General features: G+C 55.4%; 3 protein-coding genes across 6 annotated transcripts; 1 reads left to right on the forward strand and 2 right to left on the reverse strand.

The window, feature by feature from the left end:
* Nucleotides 1-1,770: 1,770 nt before the first annotated feature.
* Nucleotides 1,771-7,071, forward strand: NRGN (neurogranin). 2 transcript variants are annotated; one of them, XM_090292506.1, is made up of 4 exons: nt 1,772-1,956; nt 5,364-5,590; nt 5,822-5,839; nt 6,250-7,071. In XM_090292506.1, the coding sequence occupies exons 1-2, from the start codon at nt 1,942-1,944 to the stop codon at nt 5,583-5,585; spliced, it is 237 nt and encodes a 78-aa protein (XP_090148632.1). In that variant the 5' UTR covers nt 1,772-1,941; the 3' UTR covers nt 5,586-5,590; nt 5,822-5,839; nt 6,250-7,071. The 2 variants fall into 2 exon arrangements, with proteins under 2 accessions (XP_090148633.1, XP_090148632.1); XM_090292507.1 differs by lacking the exon at nt 5,822-5,839 and having other exon boundaries at nt 1,771-1,956.
* Nucleotides 7,072-7,337: 266 nt separating this feature from the next.
* VSIG2 (V-set and immunoglobulin domain containing 2) lies at nt 7,338-12,544 on the reverse strand. 2 transcript variants are annotated; one of them, XM_090257624.1, is made up of 8 exons: nt 12,353-12,391; nt 12,036-12,196; nt 11,472-11,635; nt 10,453-10,660; nt 9,515-9,673; nt 8,492-8,611; nt 8,241-8,385; nt 7,338-7,525 (listed from the first exon to the last, which is right to left on the reverse strand). In XM_090257624.1, the coding sequence occupies exons 2-8, from the start codon at nt 12,094-12,096 to the stop codon at nt 7,393-7,395; spliced, it is 990 nt and encodes a 329-aa protein (XP_090113750.1). In that variant the 5' UTR covers nt 12,097-12,196; nt 12,353-12,391; the 3' UTR covers nt 7,338-7,392. The 2 variants fall into 2 exon arrangements, with proteins under 2 accessions (XP_090113750.1, XP_090113749.1); XM_090257623.1 differs by lacking the exon at nt 12,036-12,196 and having other exon boundaries at nt 12,353-12,544.
* A 492-nt stretch (nt 12,545-13,036) lies between these two features.
* ESAM (endothelial cell adhesion molecule) lies at nt 13,037-20,452 on the reverse strand. Of its 2 annotated transcripts, none has more exons than XM_090257621.1 (7): nt 20,186-20,452; nt 16,846-17,039; nt 16,059-16,260; nt 15,711-15,866; nt 14,468-14,605; nt 14,059-14,185; nt 13,037-13,829 (listed from the first exon to the last, which is right to left on the reverse strand). In XM_090257621.1, the coding sequence occupies exons 1-7, from the start codon at nt 20,253-20,255 to the stop codon at nt 13,586-13,588; spliced, it is 1,131 nt and encodes a 376-aa protein (XP_090113747.1). In that variant the 5' UTR covers nt 20,256-20,452; the 3' UTR covers nt 13,037-13,585. The 2 variants fall into 2 exon arrangements, with proteins under 2 accessions (XP_090113747.1, XP_090113748.1); XM_090257622.1 differs by having other exon boundaries at nt 14,483-14,605; nt 20,186-20,448.
* Between the last annotated feature and the right edge of the window lie 319 nt (nt 20,453-20,771).

The raw sequence follows: 20,771 nt of genomic DNA on the forward strand, positions 1-20,771 counted from the left end.
GGCCCAGAGGCAGTGCAGGCTGCAGAGGGACGTTGCCTAGCAACTTGGGAGACTTTACTGCAAACTCACTAAATCCCGAATTCTAATTTGGGAAGAGAAAAGCACAGAGTCCAGGCCTGATATCCACTCTGCCCCCCAATTCCGCTCCCCCACCCCAGTACTCTATAGTTGAAGTTCCACGGGAATTGGCACAACTGAAGGGCCCAGATGTGCAAGGACCTGAGTTCCCGGGACATCCTGCCATTTGGTGGAGGTGGGGGATGAAGGATGTGCCAGAGACAGATTGGGGAACAGATTTTCAGTTATAAGGTGGGTGGGTCCCAAACAAGCCAGGAGAGACACCCTTACACCCCTAGCCCTGGAATCCCAGCCAGCATCCAGCCCAGCTTGGGAACCCAAGCTGGCTAACCCTGTCCCTGTCAGGAGTGGCCACCACAGGAATTGGCCTTCCATTCATTTTCCCTTTGGCAAGCAAAACCCATGGCACAAACGGCCAGGTAGGAAGGAAGCATGGAACAGCTGTGCCACGACTGACCAGTGGCTGTGGGCTCACTGCAGTGCTGTTTCAGAATCCCTTGTCTCAGCCAGAGCCCCAGAGCATGCTCCCCTCCTTGCTCTGCTTCAGGCAAAGGCCTGAGTAGCAGGCGTCCTTGCTTCCTTCCCTCCTGTGGGACCTCAGCCGAGAAAGACTTTCTAGTTTTCCCAGATATGATCCACCCCACCCACATAACATGCCACACTGCCAGTTCTAGAACCCTGACACGTTGGGGGAGGCTGGTAACCAGAGAAGTGGTGGCTGCCCCTTCTAGATGCTTCTGCCATGTCTCCCCTTCCCAATCTCTCATGAAGCCCACATCCTTCCCCTGTCATGGACCCAAAGAGTAATGACTTTGGGTACTTCCTTGTACTGGGGTTTAGGGTATTTGTCTTCCCATGAGCAAGAGTGAGAGTGGCCAGTGGATCCAGATTAGTGAACCTCTGGTATGGAAAGTAGGAGGAAAGGGTGTTTTCTCCAAGTCAGTATCCATATAGGAATACTTACAAAATGAGTGTTGTGCACATAAGACTGTTTGGAGAAGGGCGTGCAGATAGAAGGATAGATAATAGATATGTAATGCAGACGTCTCAGTTAGGGCAATTGCCCATGTGTGCTCACATGAGCATCTGCATTTACCTGCACAGTACGTACAAGGTCTGCGTAGTTATATTGGCAGGTTGTGTCTGTAGTGTCTGCATGATGAAGTGCACGTTTAGTGAGTCTGGGAGAATCATACACGGACCTGTGGACTTCTGAGCATTTGTGCTTAATGTGCCCACCACCCCGTTGTGTACGGACAGCGTGTTCTTTATTCTGCTGTAGAGTATTGAGGAGAGTTTTTAACCGTGCGTCTTTGGGGCTTTTGTTTGAGGACTGATGGGGGGAGGGAAACTAGAGAGCGGGAGCCCTATTCGGGACTCTGACTAGGTTGTGGAAGTGGGGGGAGGTGGAGAGGGGTGCGCGGTTTTCTATGTATGGGTTGGAGAGTGTTGTGCCCAGATGTTAGTGTTTGTGCCCGGGATGTCGGGGGCCTCCATCTGCCTGGCAGTCTGCCGCCTCAGCAACAAGGGACTGGGTTTGGGAGGATGAGTGTGTAGGAGGAGAGGATGGAAATATGTGGGAGGAGGGGTTGGGGTGGGAGCCGGCGGAGGGGGCGTGGCCATCCCCCAGTTTCCCCGCCCACCATGGCATAGGAGGCTTCTGATTGGTTCCTAGACTGCAGGGCTCAGGTTACATTTGTGAGCGGAGCAGAGCGCGGGAGAGGGACTGGAGAGCTCTGCTGCGGTTCCCCGCAGGTCGGCGCGCACTGCCACTGCCCCGGCGCTGGAGTCTCCACCCCGCACCACACAGACCCACCCCCGCCCTGCACCAGCTCCGCCCAGCAAGGAACCCCCAACACCAGTATGGACTGCTGCACCGTAAGTTAGAGGGCTTGGGGTACTTGCACCTTGCTTGGTCTGGGGCATGGGCTCCTGAGAACCCCCTGGAGGGTGAGGGAGAGAGGGTAGTGGGTGCAAAGACCTGGGAGCAGTAGATGTGCCTGCTGAGATGTGGTGGTGGTGGCGGGTGGTGGGTGGTGTAAGGCACCGACCTGACTTGGAAGCCCTGGGAAAATGCGCTCCCCATTCACGGGGATGGCTGGGAGCCCCTTCTCCAGGTGGTCTGGGTTGGACTGGGAACTCGGCAGGGCTCTGCAACAGGGAAGCTGCAGGTTAGAGGAAGAGAAACCCCCCTAGAGAGACGTTGGAAACCATCGCCGAGTGATGCTCCAGCGACTCGGCTGCCTTCCTACTCCTTTCACCTGGCTTTCGGGCCCCCCCACCCCATTCGCCAGCCCACTGAGGCCGCCAGCGGTCGGAGCACAGTGTGATGCTGTGGACCCTCGAACCCTCTTTGGCACAGGGTAGGATAGTCAGTTTATATTGGTTAGCTTAGTACTGATGATGGACAGCAAAGAGGCTAGTCAATGTGGTTCCGGGGAGGGGTTGGCCCGGCCCCCAACGCCTTCTAGCTCCGGAGGGGACTGGATGACCGCAAGAGAGCCCTGCTGGCGAGGGAAGGAAATGTCTGCAATTTGCCAGCGCCCACGGAGACCTGGATGCGCAAGTGCCTAACATCAAACTAGGTTGCTATTAAGACTCTGGTATGAGAGGACTACAGTGCTCATACGTACATAATTTTTAATTTTTTTAAATTATTGATTTTAACCCCTACATATGGAGAAAGACTACTGCAAAGACCTTGCATTCTCAGCCATTCAGTCAACCCAGCTAATGCTACCAGAACTTACGACTTTGCTTGTTTCCCACCCTTAAAAAAGAAAACAAAAAACGTGGGGTTTGGAAGGAAAGGATGGCTTAGATTATAAGAGATGTGACTTTCTTATTTCTGGGTACCAAGAGGCAGAAAGAACTTAGCACCAAGTCGTTGTGGTTACTATTATGATTTTAACTCATATTAATATCAATGATAGTGGTCAATTTGTGAGTGCTTAACATGTACCTAACACTTTATATTTAATCATCACAATAGCCCTGTAAGTAGATATTATTTTCCCCATTTTACAGATGTGCAAACTGAGGTGTAGAAAAATTCAATGATTTGTCCGAGGAGGCGCAGCTTCTAAGTGTGGAGGCAGGATTCAACATAGCTTTCTGTCTGATTCAAATACTTTACCTCCCCTCTAAATATTTACTACTTTTTCTTATTGCAACAGTAATCTGCTCATAATAGAAAATGTAGAAACTAAAGATAAGCATAAAAAAGAAACATGCCAATCATCTACAGTCCCACTCCCTGGAAAAGCCGTGATGACATAGCTCAGCCCAGTTTTTTCCTCTGTCTGTTATTCTCCAGGAAGCAATTTTTGGTTGTGGAGGGAGGAACGGGCTCTTAATGGAGGTTCTTGGGTTCCACTGAAGAAGAACTCCTTATCCCTAGCAGTCTTTTATAAAGTAGAGAAAATAAATGGATGGAAGGTTTTGCATGAGTGGGGGAGGGTAGGCAATATTGCTGAGATGATAAGAATTGTGGGGGAGGGAAAGTAGGCAGCATGGTGAGTGGAAAGGGGTGAGAGAGCAAAGAATTCAAGAGGCCGGGAAGGAATATAGCTTGTCTCAGATGGTGCCTGCGGGAGTAATTAGGGTAGAAAGTTGGGTCTCTACCTGTAGGCCCTGGTCTGCCCTGCCCATGCTCTTGAGCACCCAGAAAGCCAAACTGAGTGATTGGTAGGCATGTTTGGAATGAATGTCCCCTGCAAAGAAGGAGACGATGCCCACTAAGCAGTACGGAAGAGGCAGGTACGCAATTATCCCAGTTGTTCTAGATGGGATGAGTGGTGACAGAAGGTCAGCCTGAGGGCTATTGGGGATGTCAGCTCAACCTCCACAGCTGCCAGCTGAGGACAGGTGGGCTGGGACTGGTTTCTTTGATCATTGTCCTCTTTTGAGGAGAAACTGCACAGTTCCTTGAGAACATCCCAAGAAAGGTTTGAGCTCTGAGAATCAAAGAACCCAAAAGCATTACTTTGGTTTGTAGATAGGGAATAAGATGTCAGGAGAGGCAGAGAATACTGGACCAGGGAAAGATAAAAGGAGTGGCAGGCCCTCCACCACCTCAGCCACACTGACCTCTTAATAACTCCTTTTAACTGCATTTAACCCCATTGTGGACACACACTGAAGAACTTTGAAATGTAGGAAATGAAGACAGCCTTCAGAAACATGATGAGGGAAGGCATTTGTAAACCTGGGCTTGGACCTCTGGGGGCTTAAGTCTGTGCTCCTGGGGCAGAACCCGGTGGGGGCAGTGTTCACAGAAGCCCCACTAAGACCCATCCCACTTCTGTGAACTGGATGGGGAAACGAATAGAACTGGATGACTGGGTGAGACCTTGATCATCTCATCTCCAGGAAGCAAAACACAGTGAAAGCAGTGGAAGTCCTTAGGCCCCCCAAATGAGGGCAAATTCCTAGAAGCCAGAGGCTCAGATCAGAGGAGAAATGTCCTCCTGACTGTATAGTAACCATCTGCATCCCAGCCCATATTAACTCTGTGAACACACAGAGGCTCAGGGGCTGAGGCCCTCTGGGTGCCAGAGCCTTGCCTCTGAAATCAGTGCCCGCATCAATCAGCTCCCTCCCCTTTCTACTCTCAACTGGGGCAGGCTGTGGGAGAAACAGAAACCAGGGGCGTGGGGGTGGGCCTGATTATTTTTAGGTTGAACCATTTAAAATTGTTTTTACATGACCACTTTTGGCCTACAAAAACAACTATTTCACATCAACTTATTATTTAAAAGAATATCTGCCATTTATTGAACTAGATTGTGCCAGAAACTTGATGCAAATTGTGTTGTTCATTCTTCCCCACAACCCACAGAGGTAGATATTATTATCCTGACCTCAGAAGGGGCCCTTTGGAGTTGGAGGCACCTCTGAGGACGGGGGAGAGGCAGCCACATCCAGGAGTGCCTGCTGTTGTTCACTTTGCTCCTCCAACGCCCGCCCCCTCCAGTCAGCTCTACAGCTCCCCCAACTCTCTTGATGGCGATGGGCCCTTGGCTCTGGATATCGTTCCACTTCTCTTTCCTGAGTGGGGAACACAACTGTGTCAACCTGAACCTTCCTTTTTCCCTGCTGCTGCCCAGGAGGGACACGCGCGCGCGCACACACAGACACACCAGCGCACCGCCCTGTCTTGGCCCTTCTCCAGCTTTCTCTGCACTTCCCACTCCCGCCCTCACCAAACCCCAAGGCTCTACACCTACCCAACCCTCTCCGAGTCTCCGCCAGTCACCCCACAAGTACCCTTGCCCCGCCCCCAGGAGAGCGCCTGCTCCAAGCCAGACGAGGACATTCTAGACATCCCGCTGGACGATCCTGGTGCCAACGCTGCCGCTGCCAAAATCCAGGCGAGTTTCCGGGGCCACATGGCGCGGAAGAAGATCAAAAGCAGAGAGAGCTGCCGGAAGGGTCCAGGCCCGGGAGGGCCTGGCGGAGCTGGGGGCGCCCGAGGAGGCTCCGGCAGTGGCCCCAGCGGAGACTAGGCCAGGTGAGCATGTCGTTTTACAGCCCTGGCACCCTCCTAGAGGTCCCGCTCCTCCTCCGAAGGAGCAAGGAAGGCAGAAGGCGGGCTGAGGGAGGAGAGGGGTTTGGGAAGCTAAGGGCAGGGGACTGGAAATCCCAGACGCAAGGCGGTGGGGGAGCTTAAGGCGCTGCGACCCGAGAGTTCACGTCCTTCTCTCTCCACCCGCTCCTCCTTCCCTCTCCCCATGGACCGAAGAACTCAGCGTTTTCGAAGGTAATGACCTGACCTCGAGGTGGCGGGTGGGAATCCAGAGTGGGAGGGAGAAAAGGACCCGGTCCCCATTCTTTCCCTCTGCCCGCCCTCACCCCCTCCAGCTGGGGAAAATGCACCCTATGACTGCAGGGTTCCTGATACCTCAAGACGCCCTGAGGCTGCGACCGGGACACACCTGGACCAACACAGATATACAGTCACCCCGTTTGGCTAATGAGCATGGCCGGGGGCTCTAGCGCCCTGTGGCACACACGCTCACTGACCAAGGCTTGGTTCAACTCAGCGGCTCTGGGTGGGGGTGGGGTTCCGGAGGCTGGGGCCGCCTGGTGCTCCTGCCCTGGCGTCCGGGTCTAGGAAGGGGGAGAGGAAGTACCAGCGAGGGCAGATACTCAGACCTTCTCTGTCCTCAGTTCCCGAAGAGAGATGGATGCCGGTCCCCTTCGCAATGATGAGACTTCCCTGCAGTGTTTGTGACCCTCTTCTTCCCACCAATCTGCCAGCTTCAGGAGCCTCCCTACGTCCCCAGAGACCCTGTCCCAGGCAGGCTCCCGTCGAGGAGTCGCTAGCTAAATCCGTGCCCTTTCATTTGGTTCTCCATTCTAGTACGGTCCCGTTCGCTCTTCTTCTCCACCCCAGGCCCAGACCTCGCACTCCACAGTCGTCATTCTTTGCTTCTCGCCCCCATCTCCCCGCAGCAGCATGCAGCTTGGCCTCCGCAGCCTCCGTGCGCTCCCCTAGGTGCACCGCAGAGGGCGCCCTACCCCCTGCGTTGCCGAGGACACCAACTTCAAAAGTCCTGTCGTTCGGCGCGCAGCTAATGCGGGCACCTTTCGTCTCTGTGCCGTTCTCACGCTCGCCCAGCTCCCGCACTTTGGATCTGGGGCGAGGAGGGAGGGGAGGAGAGTTTTTATGGTGTTGGATACCCCTTGCTCTGATGGGAAGTGAAGTCCCTATTTCACACCCCACCCCATGCCTGCCTGTAACTCGGTCCTCCCCTCGCCCTGCGGCACCCCGGCACCCGAGAGCCACCGGTCCACCAGCTCTCATCTGCTTTTACAAACGCGGAGCGCCGGGGTGGCTGGGTGGGAGGAGTCTGTTGTGGCCCCGCCCCTGCCCTGCAGGCTCCGTCCCAGGCGGGCTCCCGGGGCTGTGGCCCGAAGGTTATCTCTGTGTGTGTGCATGTGACGGTGCTGGGTTGGAATGTGAACAATAAACAGGAATGTCCAAGTGTTCCAAGGGTGCCAGAGGGGAGGGTGCTTGGGTGCACACGGCCACTGCTCAAAACTTGAGCAAGTCTCCTTTGACCAAACTAAAAATTGGAGGTGGGAGGCAGGAAAGGGCGAGGGACCTCACTTAAACCTACCCTCTGAAGCCAACCGAACTTCACGCCTACAGTGTCACATGTGGGGCTTGAAGCCCACTCCTTCCCCTGCTAGAAATCCCCTTTGAGCTGTGTAGGGGAATTTGCGGTATCAACGGAAAGAAGAGGGAGACGACATGGTACCTAGCAGCTTTAATTGCTGGTACTCCCCCCTCAGCGACGGGGAGGGAAATCAGACCACCATAGAGAGCTTGGACCCAGTGGCCTTCACAGTGCTGGCAGCGAGGGGCTTCTCCAGGAGCCCGCTGCTAGAATCTGCGCTCTCAGAAGTTTGTTCACGAATCCCAGGAGCGATGGCATCCTCCCTGATAGATGTAAACACGTTCGTAGTGAGGACTGGAGGCATTCCTCAGAGGGCACGCAGCCCCCTCCCAAACCAGGGACTTTCACACTTACTTTCCCCTGAGAATCACTGCACCACCTCTGGAACTTTGGTTGAAACGAAGATTCCAGTCCCTACCATCCTCCAACACACACACAGCGACACCCCCCCCATTCTACTTCTGCAGGGGTTGGTCGGCCTGAATCTGAATGTTAACAAGCTCCTGGTGATTGCTGTCCAGGTAAACGGGAGGGCCACACTTAGAGAAATACTGCTCTGGTCCCTATTGTGGACCCCACAATGGACAGCGGGGCAGGTGACAGCGGCAGCTTGTATCTTTCCTCTCCGTGTGCCCCACACCAAATTCCACTCAGCTGAGTGGCCAGGGCTAATCTAACTCCTGGCACCCACATCCTGTTGATATATATGAAAAGGCCTTAAAAACTGAAAAGCAAAAATTCTTTTAAACATGAGGAGGGTGGTGGCAGCTTAGGAGCCAACCCCCCCACCTATACACCCTGCTCACACACTCAAACACACGGACTATCCTGCCACCGCCACCACCAAGTGCCAGGGCTGAGCAGCACTCCTTACCCTCAAACACCCCAAAAATGTCAGAGTTGGAGGGTGGACATCATCTACCCTTCATCCAAACCCCTTCCTCCCTCTCCACGCCATCCCTCCACCCTTCACCTCACCGAAGGTCACTGCCCCGGTATGTCTCCTTAGGCCTCCTCCTCCTCTCTTTCTGGAATCTTATCAGGCAGAACACAGCGACAGACAGGAACAGCAGGCACAGGAGCACCCCGATCACAGCCCCAGCCACTCGGCCTTTGGAAGGGTCTGAGGACACACAGAATCCTCAGAGCTGCAGACCCTCTTTGGCCCCTCCTCAGACCATTTCCTGCAACCCAGGTCTGCCAGCCTGGCCAGTGCCCAGCAGCCCTACCAGTCACAGAGAAGCTCAGTTCACAGGATGCACTGCCCATCTGATTGGTGGCCACACAACGGTAGGTGCCCGAGGAGGCCACGGAGAGGTTGGTGAGGAGGAGCTGACCAGACACCTCATCTGGAGGGCAGAGAGGAAGAGTTCCAGCACTCATTGCACTCACAGTGAGCACCTACTGCTATGAAGGCATTTTGCATTTCATCCTTATAACCATCCTGTCAGGAAGGGACTAACCTCATTTTATCAGTGGGAAAACTGGCTCAAAGAAGGAAAGTAATTGTCTGGAGTGACCCAGACCGGAAGTCCCAAAGCAACTGCACATCTGCGCTCTTTCCACCCTACACAGCTGCCTTTTCAGGGGACAGGGAGACTGCATGGAGGGTTCAGAAACTGGCGATGGAAATTGCGGTGGGGTGTTTACTGGATGATATCAGATTCCTGGTTGGGGGTGAGGGGAGCCTTCATCGCTAGAAACTGTATCCTCTGGGATGGCTTTAAGTTGACCAAGTGCTTTTCTAAGCTGCTTATCTTCCCTTAGAAGGCAGAGCACATGCCAGGAGGTGACCTGGGGGTTCTCTGGATTGATCAAGGGTTTGCTGGGGCTGGGGTTAGGAGGAGACACAGGGCACTGGAGCCAGCATGAAGAGGCCGAGAAACTGGCTAAGTGATCCAAGACAGTTCATGCTACTCTGACTCAGTTTCCCTTCTAGGAAGTTTGGAAATGATTGATGACCCTTAAGAAATCTAAAAGAAACCCCTCCAAAACAGACAAGTGAGAGTCACAGAATGCCCTGGCCTTCCACTCTCGCCCAGCATACTGGGAGTCTATTTAGCTTGAGAAAGGCTTCCAGGATCACGCAGTCTTGGACTGTGCGAGAAGACACACAGGAGAGACCAACACAGGAATCAAGAAAGATGCAGGGAGAAGGTATAGCATTTGTCTCCCACCTGCAGGGGTGGGAGTGTGGAGTTTGGAGACCAGATTTGCCCGAATCCCCTCTTCCCTGATGCCCTGGCCCTTACCTTGCACCATGCTGCCAGGAGAAGGTGTAGGAGAAGATCCAAGGCGGACCCAGCTGTACACTGGCCTGGGGGCTCCTTCAGAAGAGCTGCACCTCAGTGCAGCAGAGCCCCCCACAGAGACTTGACCTGTCTGACTGCACAAGGGGCTACTGGGGGGCACTGCAAAAAAAGATGACAGGAAGAATCTCAGTGATCTAACCCCACGGAGTGCTAGACTTCCTGCTCCGATACTCCTACCAAATCGTGGTCCCCTTCTGTTCACATACCACTGCACCACCCGCGGAAATGAGCTGCACTATTGGAAATTCTAATTGTTAGAAAAATCTTCTCGTACTGAGCCCAAATCTATGTTCAAGTAATATCCATCCATTGGTCCAATTCCCACCCTCTGGGTCCACAGAGAGAAATGAAAACTATGTCCCCCACAGGACAGCCCATCAGATTTCCAAATGCAGCTGCCATGCACCACCTCCTGGGTCTTTTTTCAATCGAAACATCCTGAGCCTCTTTAGTAGTTTCTTCTGCTTGCTCCACTCTGAGCAGGCTCTAGTTTTGGGTGAGAAGGAGGCTCAGAACACAAAATTGGTGCTTTGTGGGGTAGGGGCCTTTGTTTCTTTAATAATCTCCCCCTTCCCTGCCACTGACCTGGGAGGCACAGACTCAGAGATACAAATGGGAAGTTCCCCCAAAGATGGGGCTGTCGGGGGCATGACTCAGACCCTATCTGTGGGACCTTTGTTACTGGGGACTGAGGGAGAGGCACTCTTTGCGGCAGGTGGAGCAGGTGTATGACTAGCTGGATTAGAAGGCTTTAGGAAGGAGGTGCTTTCCTTGGGGTGCCCAGTGCAGTTGTGTGCTTGGGCTGGACATCAGGACATGGGGGATTTATCAGGGCCAGTGCAATCTTTCAGGGTATGTGGGTCCCCAGCCTGCCTTACCCAGCACAGTAAGGTTGATTAGCCCCAACCCATTGGTGAAGAAATCAGGCGGGTTGTTCACATGGCAGAGGTAGGTTCCAGTATCTGAGGGGCGCACATCCATCAGTTTCAGGGTGGCCACTCCTCCTGTGGGGGGGTTCTGAAGCAGGCTGGCCCGCTTTGCCTTAGAGCCGGTTGGATACAGATGTCCATTGGTGAAGTACAGGATCTAGGGCGAAGCAGAAGACACACATGCGCTCCTTTCCCACCTGGCATCAACACTACAGTCCTTTCTCAAAAGGCTGTTCCCTTACACCAGCCATAGAGGCTGATACTCTGCAGCAGAACCACGAAGGTCTATCTCCCCAAATGTCAGCCCTTCCCAAGTGCCAAATGAACTATGTTCATTGCTTTCAGCTATGTGTGGCTCTCAGTTTGGGGAATGGCTCTCAATTTGGGGGAAAAAGCACAAATATTTCTGAAGGGGCAGCATTTTATCGGACAATCGCCACAGCTGAGCATCAATTAACAGCGTTTATTAACTGAACCTGGGACCACACTAACACAGGGGAGCAGAATAGGGGAACTCTGCCGTATTATGTGATCTGGGGTTACGTATATTGAGGTCCTCAGAAGACTTAAAAAGAGTTCACTTTGTTTTTTTTTAATTCTCATTTGAGGACATGTTCGTTAATTTTTAGAGAGGGGGAGGGAGAGGCGGGGAGTGAGAGAGGGGGAGAGCGAGAGGAGAGATGTGAGAAAGAAACATCAATGGGCTGCCTCCTGTACACACCCTGACCCAGGATCGAACCTGCAGCCTAGGTATGTGCCCTGACCGGAATCCAGCAGGCCACCTTTCCGTGCTGGGGACCACGCTCTAACCAAATGAGCCACACGGTCCAGGGCGAGTCCACTTATTTTTTCATTCAAGCATACTGGTCTCCCAACACACCTTCCTGCCCTCACTCCGGGTGGACCCCCTGTTCCTGCCTCTCCCAGTCTACCGGCCACAGGCCAGAGGCCCCCCACTCTCGGCTCACGGGAAGGGACGCAGAGATGGGCTTCCCAGGCGGCACGAAGCTCCACTCCAGGGCGAAGCTGTCAGTCACGGACGTGCTGTAGCTGCAGGTCAGCTCGGCGGTCTTGCCCACGGGCGTGCTCAGGGGTTCCGCGGGCACATGCACCTCCACCGCCGGGCCTGGGGCTAGGGGTGTACAGGGAGGGGCGCTCAGACGGCCGGCCAGGGGCTGAGGGGGTGGGGTCGGGGGCCGGGGGCCGGGGGCCCGGCTCCAAATCTCGGCGGTCCGGAGCCGGGCCCACCAGTCTTCGGCAAAGAGGCCGGGGTCTGCGCCTACCCCTCCCTTCTCCCAAACCTGAAGTTCCGGGAGGGAGGAGCACACATGTCGGCCGAGTTTCGTGGGTGAAAGGACGAGACTGGCCAGGTATGAGGGTGTGTTTGTCGGGGAGACGGAAACAATGGTTCTGCGGTGTTTCAGCCCTCCCTCCCGGCAAGGCCCAACTCGCTGGCGGGCTTGCGCGCCCTGTCCTCGCCCTGCCGGCCCCGGCCGCCTCTCCCCGGGCTCGCGCCCCGGCCCCCTCCTCACCAGTCAGGCAGACCAAACCCAGCAGCGCCCCGCACAGCAAAGGGCCCGGCAGCCGGGCCATGGCCTTGTCCTGCCGTCTGTGGTCGGGAGTCGGGTCCAGGAAGGGGAAGGCGGCGCCCACAGGGCAGCCTCCTGCGGCTGGGCAGGGGTTGAGCCGGGCTCTATCAGCGCAAACAAGGGGAGAGGCCGGTGCCTTCGAGTAAGGAAACGCCTCTCCCTCGGCCAGGCCCAGGTGCGGAACCCTTTCGGTCCTCACCCTCCCCGCAGTTTCTGAAGCTGTCAGGCCCTGGGGAAAGGACTGGGTTGGGGCTGGGCACCTGAAGGGAAGCGGTCAGCGCCGCAGCTCTGTGCGGAAAAGGGAGCCCTGGTGGCCGAGGTCAGCAGCCTGACGACCTGTGAGCTGCCGAATGACATCACCACTTTGGGGCCCAACACGGAAGAGCCTTTCTGAGCCCTTCGGAGATTCTGGTTCCTTCCAAGCCCCTGCCGGTCTCCCTGAGATCCCTTCTCTGGCACTTTAATCAGCGCGGGCTGAGGTAGGAGTCTCCATGGAAACTGCAGCCGCCTCCCCGCTCCCGTAGCCACCCCTTTTATGGGCAGAGAGGCTGAGGCTTGGCGGAGGTGTGTTTTGTGAAGGGTTAGGTGGTCTGGCAGAGGGGAGCCCCGGTCAGGTGCCACTTCTCCACCCTTGAAGAGGAAGCAAGAGATCAAGTGCACACACACACCAGCTCTGAGCACTCAGGCGCTGGCAGAAAGTGCGCCCGTTTCCTTCCTTTGCTGCTCAGAGCGGTTCCGTCCTCCCAGCCTCCAGCTCTTTGTTCCCCTCTCAGGCCACCCGACAGCAAATGACCCTTTTAAAGGCTCTAGAAAAGCTATCCTGAGCCAGTCAGGAGGTGGAGGGGGTGTGTGGGGAAGCCGTCCTGGGTACGCGCCTGGGCAGGGATCCTCTTTGCATCATCCTCAACTTCTGGGAATTCCAACTTTGAAAAGGTGACTCTCACTTTCCATACAAATACAATGCATCTTTATTGAAATTTGTAAAATAAAAACAAAAACACATTTCAAAAACATGCATTTCAAGTTCTTTTGACCAGTATCTTCCCTACAAAACCCAAACCAAGTCATCAGGAGAGGTTACATGGAAGCGGGGAGCTGGCGTAGGAGGGAAGGATGGGTTAGATGTGGGTGGGATAGAGATCAGGGGGGCAGAAGACTTGTTGATTGGCAGTCCCCACCAGGCTCCGGAGGAGGGGAGTCAATCTCAGCAGCAATCCTCTGCAGTGTTAGGGAGGTAGGGAGGCCCCGGGAGGCCGTTTAGACTCCTCCTAATCCCAAATCCGTTTCCTCTTCTCCTACCTCCTGGGAGTTGGAGTCTTAACTGAGACCCAGTCTTTCCAGAGTAAAGAAAGGTGGAGGCTGAGGACTGGAGATCTAGAAGGTAGCCACCCTCCTAGACTTAGGCCTCAGGGCTAGGTACTCGGGCAGTCTCTACAGTGATTCCTGCGGGAAGGAGGGAAAACTCGTGGCTCTGCCGGCAAACAACTGGGCCGTCACACCAGAGACCCTGCCTGGGTCTGGGCAGGCACCATCACAGGGACAGCACCCTTGCGGCCCAGAGCAGAGGAAGAGACCTGACCAGGGCTGGGGGTGGGGATCCCTGCAGCAGGCCTGCGGGGGCCTTGGGGTGGTGGTCTGAAGGCTGGTGATGAGGTGACAGAGGAAAGGGTCCCATTCTTGGAGATCGTGTCTGAGCCCTTGGGCCAGGGCAGGGTCCGAGGAGCGAAGGCATCTTCCCTAGTCATCAAAGAAGTAATGAGGTCAGAGACCGAAAGTGAGAACTTCTGCATGCCCTGTCTTACTCTCCCCTGCCCCTACTTTGACTCTCCTCTCCCGCAAAATCTACCCACAGGAATAAGGTGGCAGCCACTGCCCAACCTTCTGTTAGATGAGAGCTGTCTGCATTCCCAGCCTCTCCAAGGGCAGCAAGGAGAGTTCCATCTGGGCAGAGACCAGGGGTACTTACTTGATATCATTGGCCGGCTCCTCTTGGGCCTTACCCTGGCGTTGGTACAAGAGGACCAGTCCAGCCAGCATCCCCAGTCCAACCAGGGAGCCCACCACAGCTCCAGCAATCACCGCAGCCCCAGGCCCTGGAAAATCCTTGCTGTCAGAGGGTGACATCCAGCCGTTCCCCACCCTTCTCCAATCCAACTACCCCACTGCCACCACACACAGTTTCCTCTTTTTCCCTGTTAAGAAGAGGTGGCTGTCAAGCAGAAAATGGTCACTGATCAAACATTTGTACAACCATTTGACCAGGACAAGTCCCTTGCCCTGTTACAATGAGAGGCCTCAGCAGCCAGGTCTCCTCCCCACTCTCGCAAGCCCAGCCCAACCGACTGCTGACCAGTCTTCTCCTTAACCCCACTTACCCTTCACTGACTGACCTGTGATTACCTTCAGGGTCACATTGCATTGGGCACCACCCGCATCATTAAAAGCCCTGCAGGTGTAGACTCCAGACATAGATGCAGAAAGGTTTTTGAGTCTTAAGGACCCACTGATGGCATCTGTGGACATAATTCAGCTATCAGGCCAGGGGCCTCTTTCCCATTAAAAAGAGAGAGAGAGAGAGAGAAAATCCTGCCCCTCCTCTGTAATATGCTCTTTGGCTCTCTGTTCCGGGTGGATGGAAAAGGTGTGATGGTAAGCACACCGGGGTCTGTTCCCCGTTGCAGAACTGCTAGCTCCATATCCTGCCCCATCTCCCCAGCTCAGTGTCCCCAACTGATTCTGAAAGGAGGCTAAAGAAGAAAGGATGCCCAGGAAAACCCAAACACAGATCCTACTTTTATTTCTAAATGGCAGAGTGCTATTAGGCTAGGAATGAGAAGGCCTGGGTTCCACAGGAGGCCATGTGACTTTAAGCAAGTGACGTGCTATCCCTGGGTCCCAATGTCGTCATCTCTAAAGCAGTGTGATATGATCTTTTGGATGTTGTTGAAAGAACTGTATGAAATAAGAATCATAACAGTTCAACGGCTTATGGCACACCAGAGACTAAGTTCTTTACGTGCGCTAACTTAGAAAAGTTTCAAAACCTTTGAGGTAAGCGCTATGTAAAAATTTTTTAAATTGATCATAAAATGGACAAATGAAAAGTAGAAAGAAAAAATAAAATGAAAATCCTACTACCTAGATTCAATAATTGCTAACATTTTGCTTTACTTATTTCCTTTCCTTTCTCGTTTTTCTGAGACATTTAAAGCTAAATACTTTAGCATAAATCTCCCAAAATTAAGGCCACTGCCCCACATATACTTATACAGCCTCACTTTGTGCTCTGCACTGTTCTAAATGCCTTACAAATACTACCTTAGTTAATTAACACAATGACTATACTGAACTGTGCGATACTCTATTCCATATGAACACAGGCAATCTGGCTCCTGAAACACTAGGCCATAGGGCCTCTTTGGTACCGCAGCGATCCAGCACGTGAGAGCACCCAGCACCAGCTTGCAGCTGGTGGGCCCCCTTTCTCCAGCCCCCTGCCCACCCTCCTCCTCCCCAGGGCTTTTGCTCACCGCCTTCCCGTTTCCCCCCAGTCCCCTGGCCCCTCTCCTCTTTCCCCCGCCCCAGCCACGGTCTCACGTGTCTCCAGAAGTCTCTCACCTAAAACCGGTGGATAGAAAACCTGGGAAGATGGGGGCGGTCGCATCCACTGGTATCGGGCCACAGGCTTACTCCTTGGGGACTGGCAGCGCAGGGTCACGTTGGTCCCCACACGGGGCACACCCAGGAGATGGCAGGATGGAGGAGCTGGAGGAACTGGGGGAGGGGAGACAGGTTAAAAAGTCACACCCAAGAGACCAACAGACACCCCGCCCCCCTGCACCCCCCACCCCCGCACCCTCCAACTTTACATACACCCTTCTGCCAGCATGTGCGCCCCTCCTCCAACCTGTACCCTCAGCCATTTGGGAGGAGGGGAGGCACTGGAAGTGTGTGCTCCTCACTTACCCCACACGTCGAGTTCTAAAGTTTTGCTGCCGTGGCTCCTGTTACTGCCTTGCCGGTCCTGCACGGTCACAGAACAGAGGTAGGAGCCGGAGTCTTTCTCCTGAAGGTCCTGCAGCCGCAGGGACACGTTCCGCGAGGGCATGGAGTAGACCAGGGATACTCGAGGTTCCTTTGATGTGACCCCACCGATGAGCGACAGCACCTGGTGTGGGCATAACACCTCCTCATTGTGACACGCCTGCAGCTGTACCCACAGGCTCAGCCAGTCCCTCCCCCACAGACAGACCCCTGTGTCCCTCACCTGCACCTGTCTCCTCCAGCCTGCACTAGCTCCCCATTCACCCCGTCTCCCTCCACCCTCTGACCGCTCCACCCCAGGTCCTGTTCGCTGTAACGGTTCTTGGTCCCCTGTATATTGTCTCTTCATCTCCCACTTGGGGTGTTCGGAAAGGTGGTAAAATGGGGGAGGGATCATGTAAATAGGGGTTATATATGAAAGCAACTTAATTGCAGGGGTGTATCCAAGATTTAAAGAGATCATTTTTTATCTTATCTTGAAGGTGTCCCCCGCCCACACTGAACTAGGTATTTCAGGCCTTAGGAAACCTGGATCTACCCTGCCACCTAAGGTGCTTTCATGCACCTTATTTATCAAATGACCTCATGAAGACACTTGCCAGGGCTTTGGAAGGAGCCTGTGGGATCCTGAAAATTAGTGTCCTTGGCCTCTGGGTGCATCTGTCTCTGACTTTTTTTCTTTTCTTTAAAATAAAAGTTGTTCTATTACCTGTTGGGGGTCTTTCCCTTTCTGTTCCAAGAACCACATCAAGGTGAGCTCCTCCCACGGCTTGGCCTTGGCCGAAGCCATCTCCCCGTTAAAGGTGTACCAGGCTGGGAGCACCACTTCCTTTCCCTCCACAGCGTGGAGACTGGAGAGGCCCTCAGGCACGTGCAGCTCAACCTGGGCGCAGGCGGCGGGTGCTGGGGAGGACAGCGAAGGGCGGAGGAGAAGGTCAGGAAGTCCCCCCCGACATGGAGGGGGACGGCTTCAGGAGGTCCCACCCTCGAAGGCTTGCAGCCCGCTGGGAGACCTGAACCTAGTGCCTGCATTCAATGTCATCAGCACTCATTCTCTGACACCTCAGCCTTTGGGTTTGTAGCAGGGAGGGGGACACACTTATGTGCCATCAATTTGTATCCAGAGCGCAGATTTCAGGGCACCAAAAAGAGGGGGCAGACTTCTAGTGAGGAGGGGAAGACATCCAAGAGGAAGGGCCGGTTTAGTAGTACTTTGGATCTATATTCTGGGTAGCTCACTTGCTCCCCTAGTTTCCCCGGGGCAGGAGTGGGGGTGGAAGAGTGACAAGCTGGTAAGGATGGAAGCATTCTCTACCAGAGGGGTGGAAGGGTTGGGAGGCCACTGGTTACTGAGACTCCTGATGAACTCCCGGGAGCAGACTGAAGTGGCCCAGTGACTGCAGAGCTTCCTCCCTGCCCCCGCCGCCCCCTCTTAGTCCTCCCTATAAAGAGGATTTGGGACGCAGAAGGTTCCCACAGGCCCTCAGGGGGTCCCCATGATCTGGGTGGGTCCTTTGAGGTCACAGGGAATCGTGAATGAAGGTCCCCAACAACCAAGTATGAGGTTGTGGCTGCGTGTGTCCGCATCTAGGTCAACTAGTGTGCTGCTTAGGGGGAAGGGACTGCAATCAATGTTGCACCTTGGTGTCCAGGAACACTCACTTTTTGCCCTTTGGAAAGGCAACGGGGCAGCCAAATCCTCGGCTACTTTGGGGAGTGCCCTCAGGTTCCTATCCCACTGGGGCTAAGGATGCCAGCTGCCCTAAGGCATTGTCACTCTGCACTGCCACCTCTGCGTGGTGACCAGGTGGCCATGGTAGGGACTGCAGACTGGCCGGGCCCTCCGCCCTCCAGGAGTCCAGTTGAAGGCCTCTCAGGCCAGGATGCGGGCCACCCTGCCCCCGGCTTCCCGCTGAGCTGAGCGTCTTTACAGAGTTCCCACACCTATTCCTTAGCCTTCGAAGCACCCCCCTTCTCATTTCCCGACGGGTCCCTGCGGGCAGGGCAGGAAACTTGTGTCCAGAGATAAGCTAGAAGACAATGACGGCTGAGTGTGTGTGTGTGTGTGTGTGTGTGTGTGTGTGTGTGTGTGGCAGGCACTAGGCCGGAGGCTCTACAGGCAGAAACCACCACTGCTTCAAGAAGCCTGATGCCCCCAGGGACAACACCCCACCCCCACCTTCAGCCGGTTCGTAATGACACACTTCTGGACAAATGCTCCCTGTCTAACCTCCCCCCACAACCGGCCAGAAACCAGGAACTGAAGAGGCCCGAGGCTTTTGCCTTCGGTCCTGGGTGTCTGCTGGAGCAGAAGTCCCCCACTCTTGGTCCCTTTTCGCTCCCAGGGTCCACTGTGCCATTAGAAGAGGGAGTGGTTGGGTTTGGGTGAAGGAGATGTGAGCAGCCCAAGAAAGGGACCCCCTGGCCCACTCTCCAGAGCAAGGGCCAGAGGAGAACAAAAATGGGCCTGCTCCCCAGGGCTACTATTTTTAGTCTCCCTCCTTCTCTGAGAAACTCCCCCCTCGGGCTTCTCACGCCCCAGGGGCAGCAGAGCTGGGCCGCGGAGCGCAGATTCAAGGGCCTTGCAGAGAGCCCAAGTGGGCAGAGCGAGTGCCAGGCCCAGACCCTGGTCCCAGGACCATTTAACCCTCGCATAGCTGGGGGAGCTCAGCAATTCCGCTGCCACCAGGTAGGGACGTTGAGCCTTGGCCATCACTACGAAAACCGAAGCTCAGAGTTTAATAAGGTGTGGGGGAGGGTTACAGGAGAGGGGCGGGAGATGTGCAGGCAGCCAACTTGCATTTTTCTCCCTTGCTTCGGAGACCCCCAGCTGGGAGGGGGATGTGGGAGTTGAAGGCAGAATGCAGAAGGGAAAGAGACGCTGAGGTTGAAGCTGGGGGCGCTGAGAAGTTGGGGCACCCCCACGCAGACCCACTGAGCCTAAAGGGGCAGAAAGCTGTCCAGGCTTTGGTGACTGGTGAGCTGCTCCCGAGCCCCATTTTGCCTGGGGGCCTAATACTTCCTGCCCCAACATCCTTGCCGTAGGGACCAGGCTAAAGAGGATACGGGGGAGTTAGATGGTCCCCACCTCGGTCCCCAGCACGGCTGGACTTCACCCTCCATTGTTCCTAGCCTTACTTGCCCTGGCGACCTCCAACCTGAGAGAAACGGATTCCAGCTGACCTCTCTTAACCCACCCTTCACCCTCGCTGGGGAGCCTTGAGGAGGAATGGCAAGAAAGTCTGGGAGGTAGCAGTGGAACCGGCTTAGTTCCTGCTGGGTCCTTTTCTCCCTAGTTGGGCCACCTGGAGCTCCTGGAAGCTTTCAACAGCCTTAAGCACTTGCTCCAAGGAGGTGGCCTTCCTCTAGGGCTCTCTGAGGCCCTCCTCTCTATTTCCTAGGTCCCTTTGGCTCTGGGAACCAAGGAGGGTGGCGGACCTCTGGGTGGGGGGTGTCACAATTCTGCTCCTCTAGGCTTTCAAACCCCTCCCCCATTTCCTGTATCCCAAATGACCTCACGGTCGTGCTTTTGGGGCACCTCCCTTGATTCCCAGGGCAGGAAGCAGGAGGCGGGGGCCAGAGTGCGGATCCGGGCTGGGGCGCCGAAGTGAATGAAGTGCAGGTATCAAGCCCGGGATCAGGGAATTCCCCCGGGGCTCCTGTGTGTGGGGTGGGAGCAGGAGAGGAGCTGGAGTTAAGTCCTTAAGCTCTTTAGCCAATGTCTCATCCAGATGCTCAGTTCATCCGGCTCTGCTAGGTGGTGGTGGAGAGTGGGGGTGAGGGATGGTTCTGAACTCACGGCAGAGGTCTCCCCTGGCGATGCCCTTACCCTCTTCCCCACCACACACCCCCGAACCCGAAGTGGGAGCTGCCTCCACACAGCGGGGGAAGTCAGCACCAGAAGTGATGCCCTGGGTCGGGAGAGGAGGGAGTGTGTGTGGGGGGAGGGTGAGAGTCAGAGGCGGGTGTCGGCTCCAACCAGCTCCCCCAGGGTCGGAGTCACCCCATCTCCCACCTCAAGTCCCCTCCTGGTTCTGGGTTTAACTTACCTGAGATACTCAGCCCCAGGAACAAAACCTGCATTAGACTGGTCGCAGGGGACCCGGACAGGGACACCATGACTTCTCTTGGCCCCGATGGTCAGGGGCGCTGGCTCTGGGACACAGTGACCCACAGGTACCGAGGCCGAGCGACAGCCGAAGCTGGAGCAGACTCGGGAGCCGAGCCACTGACACCGAGGGCAGCCAGAGTGTTTGTGTGCGTGTGTGCCCGTGCGCTGGTTGACGGGGTGGGGACGGACAGGGACAGGGGGCGGGGCATTCGCAGGGGCGGAGAGGTCGCTGTCCTCCCGGGCGGGGCGCCCGCATGGGTGACCCTCCTAGTGCTCCGGGATCTCTGGGCCTTGACCTGGTCAGCACGCAGGGTGGGGTCGGGTCGCCGGTGGGAGCTCAGGACGGCCTAGGGCAGGGCATTCGAAGGGTCCTGAGGTAGGAGATCACCACAACTCCCTCCGCGGGGTGGGTGAGAGCAGGGCGGGAGGGAGGGAGATTCGGGGGTTCCCCGGCGTCCAGGGGCCGCCCACACTCCCACACCGTAAATGGCCAGCTGTGGCCCAACGAACCGGCTCCGAGCCTA

Source organism: Furipterus horrens, unplaced genomic scaffold (assembly GCF_987537825.1).
Source record: "Furipterus horrens unplaced genomic scaffold, mFurHor1.1.pri manual_scaffold_11, whole genome shotgun sequence".
NCBI classification, from domain to species: Eukaryota; Metazoa; Chordata; class Mammalia; order Chiroptera; family Furipteridae; genus Furipterus; species Furipterus horrens.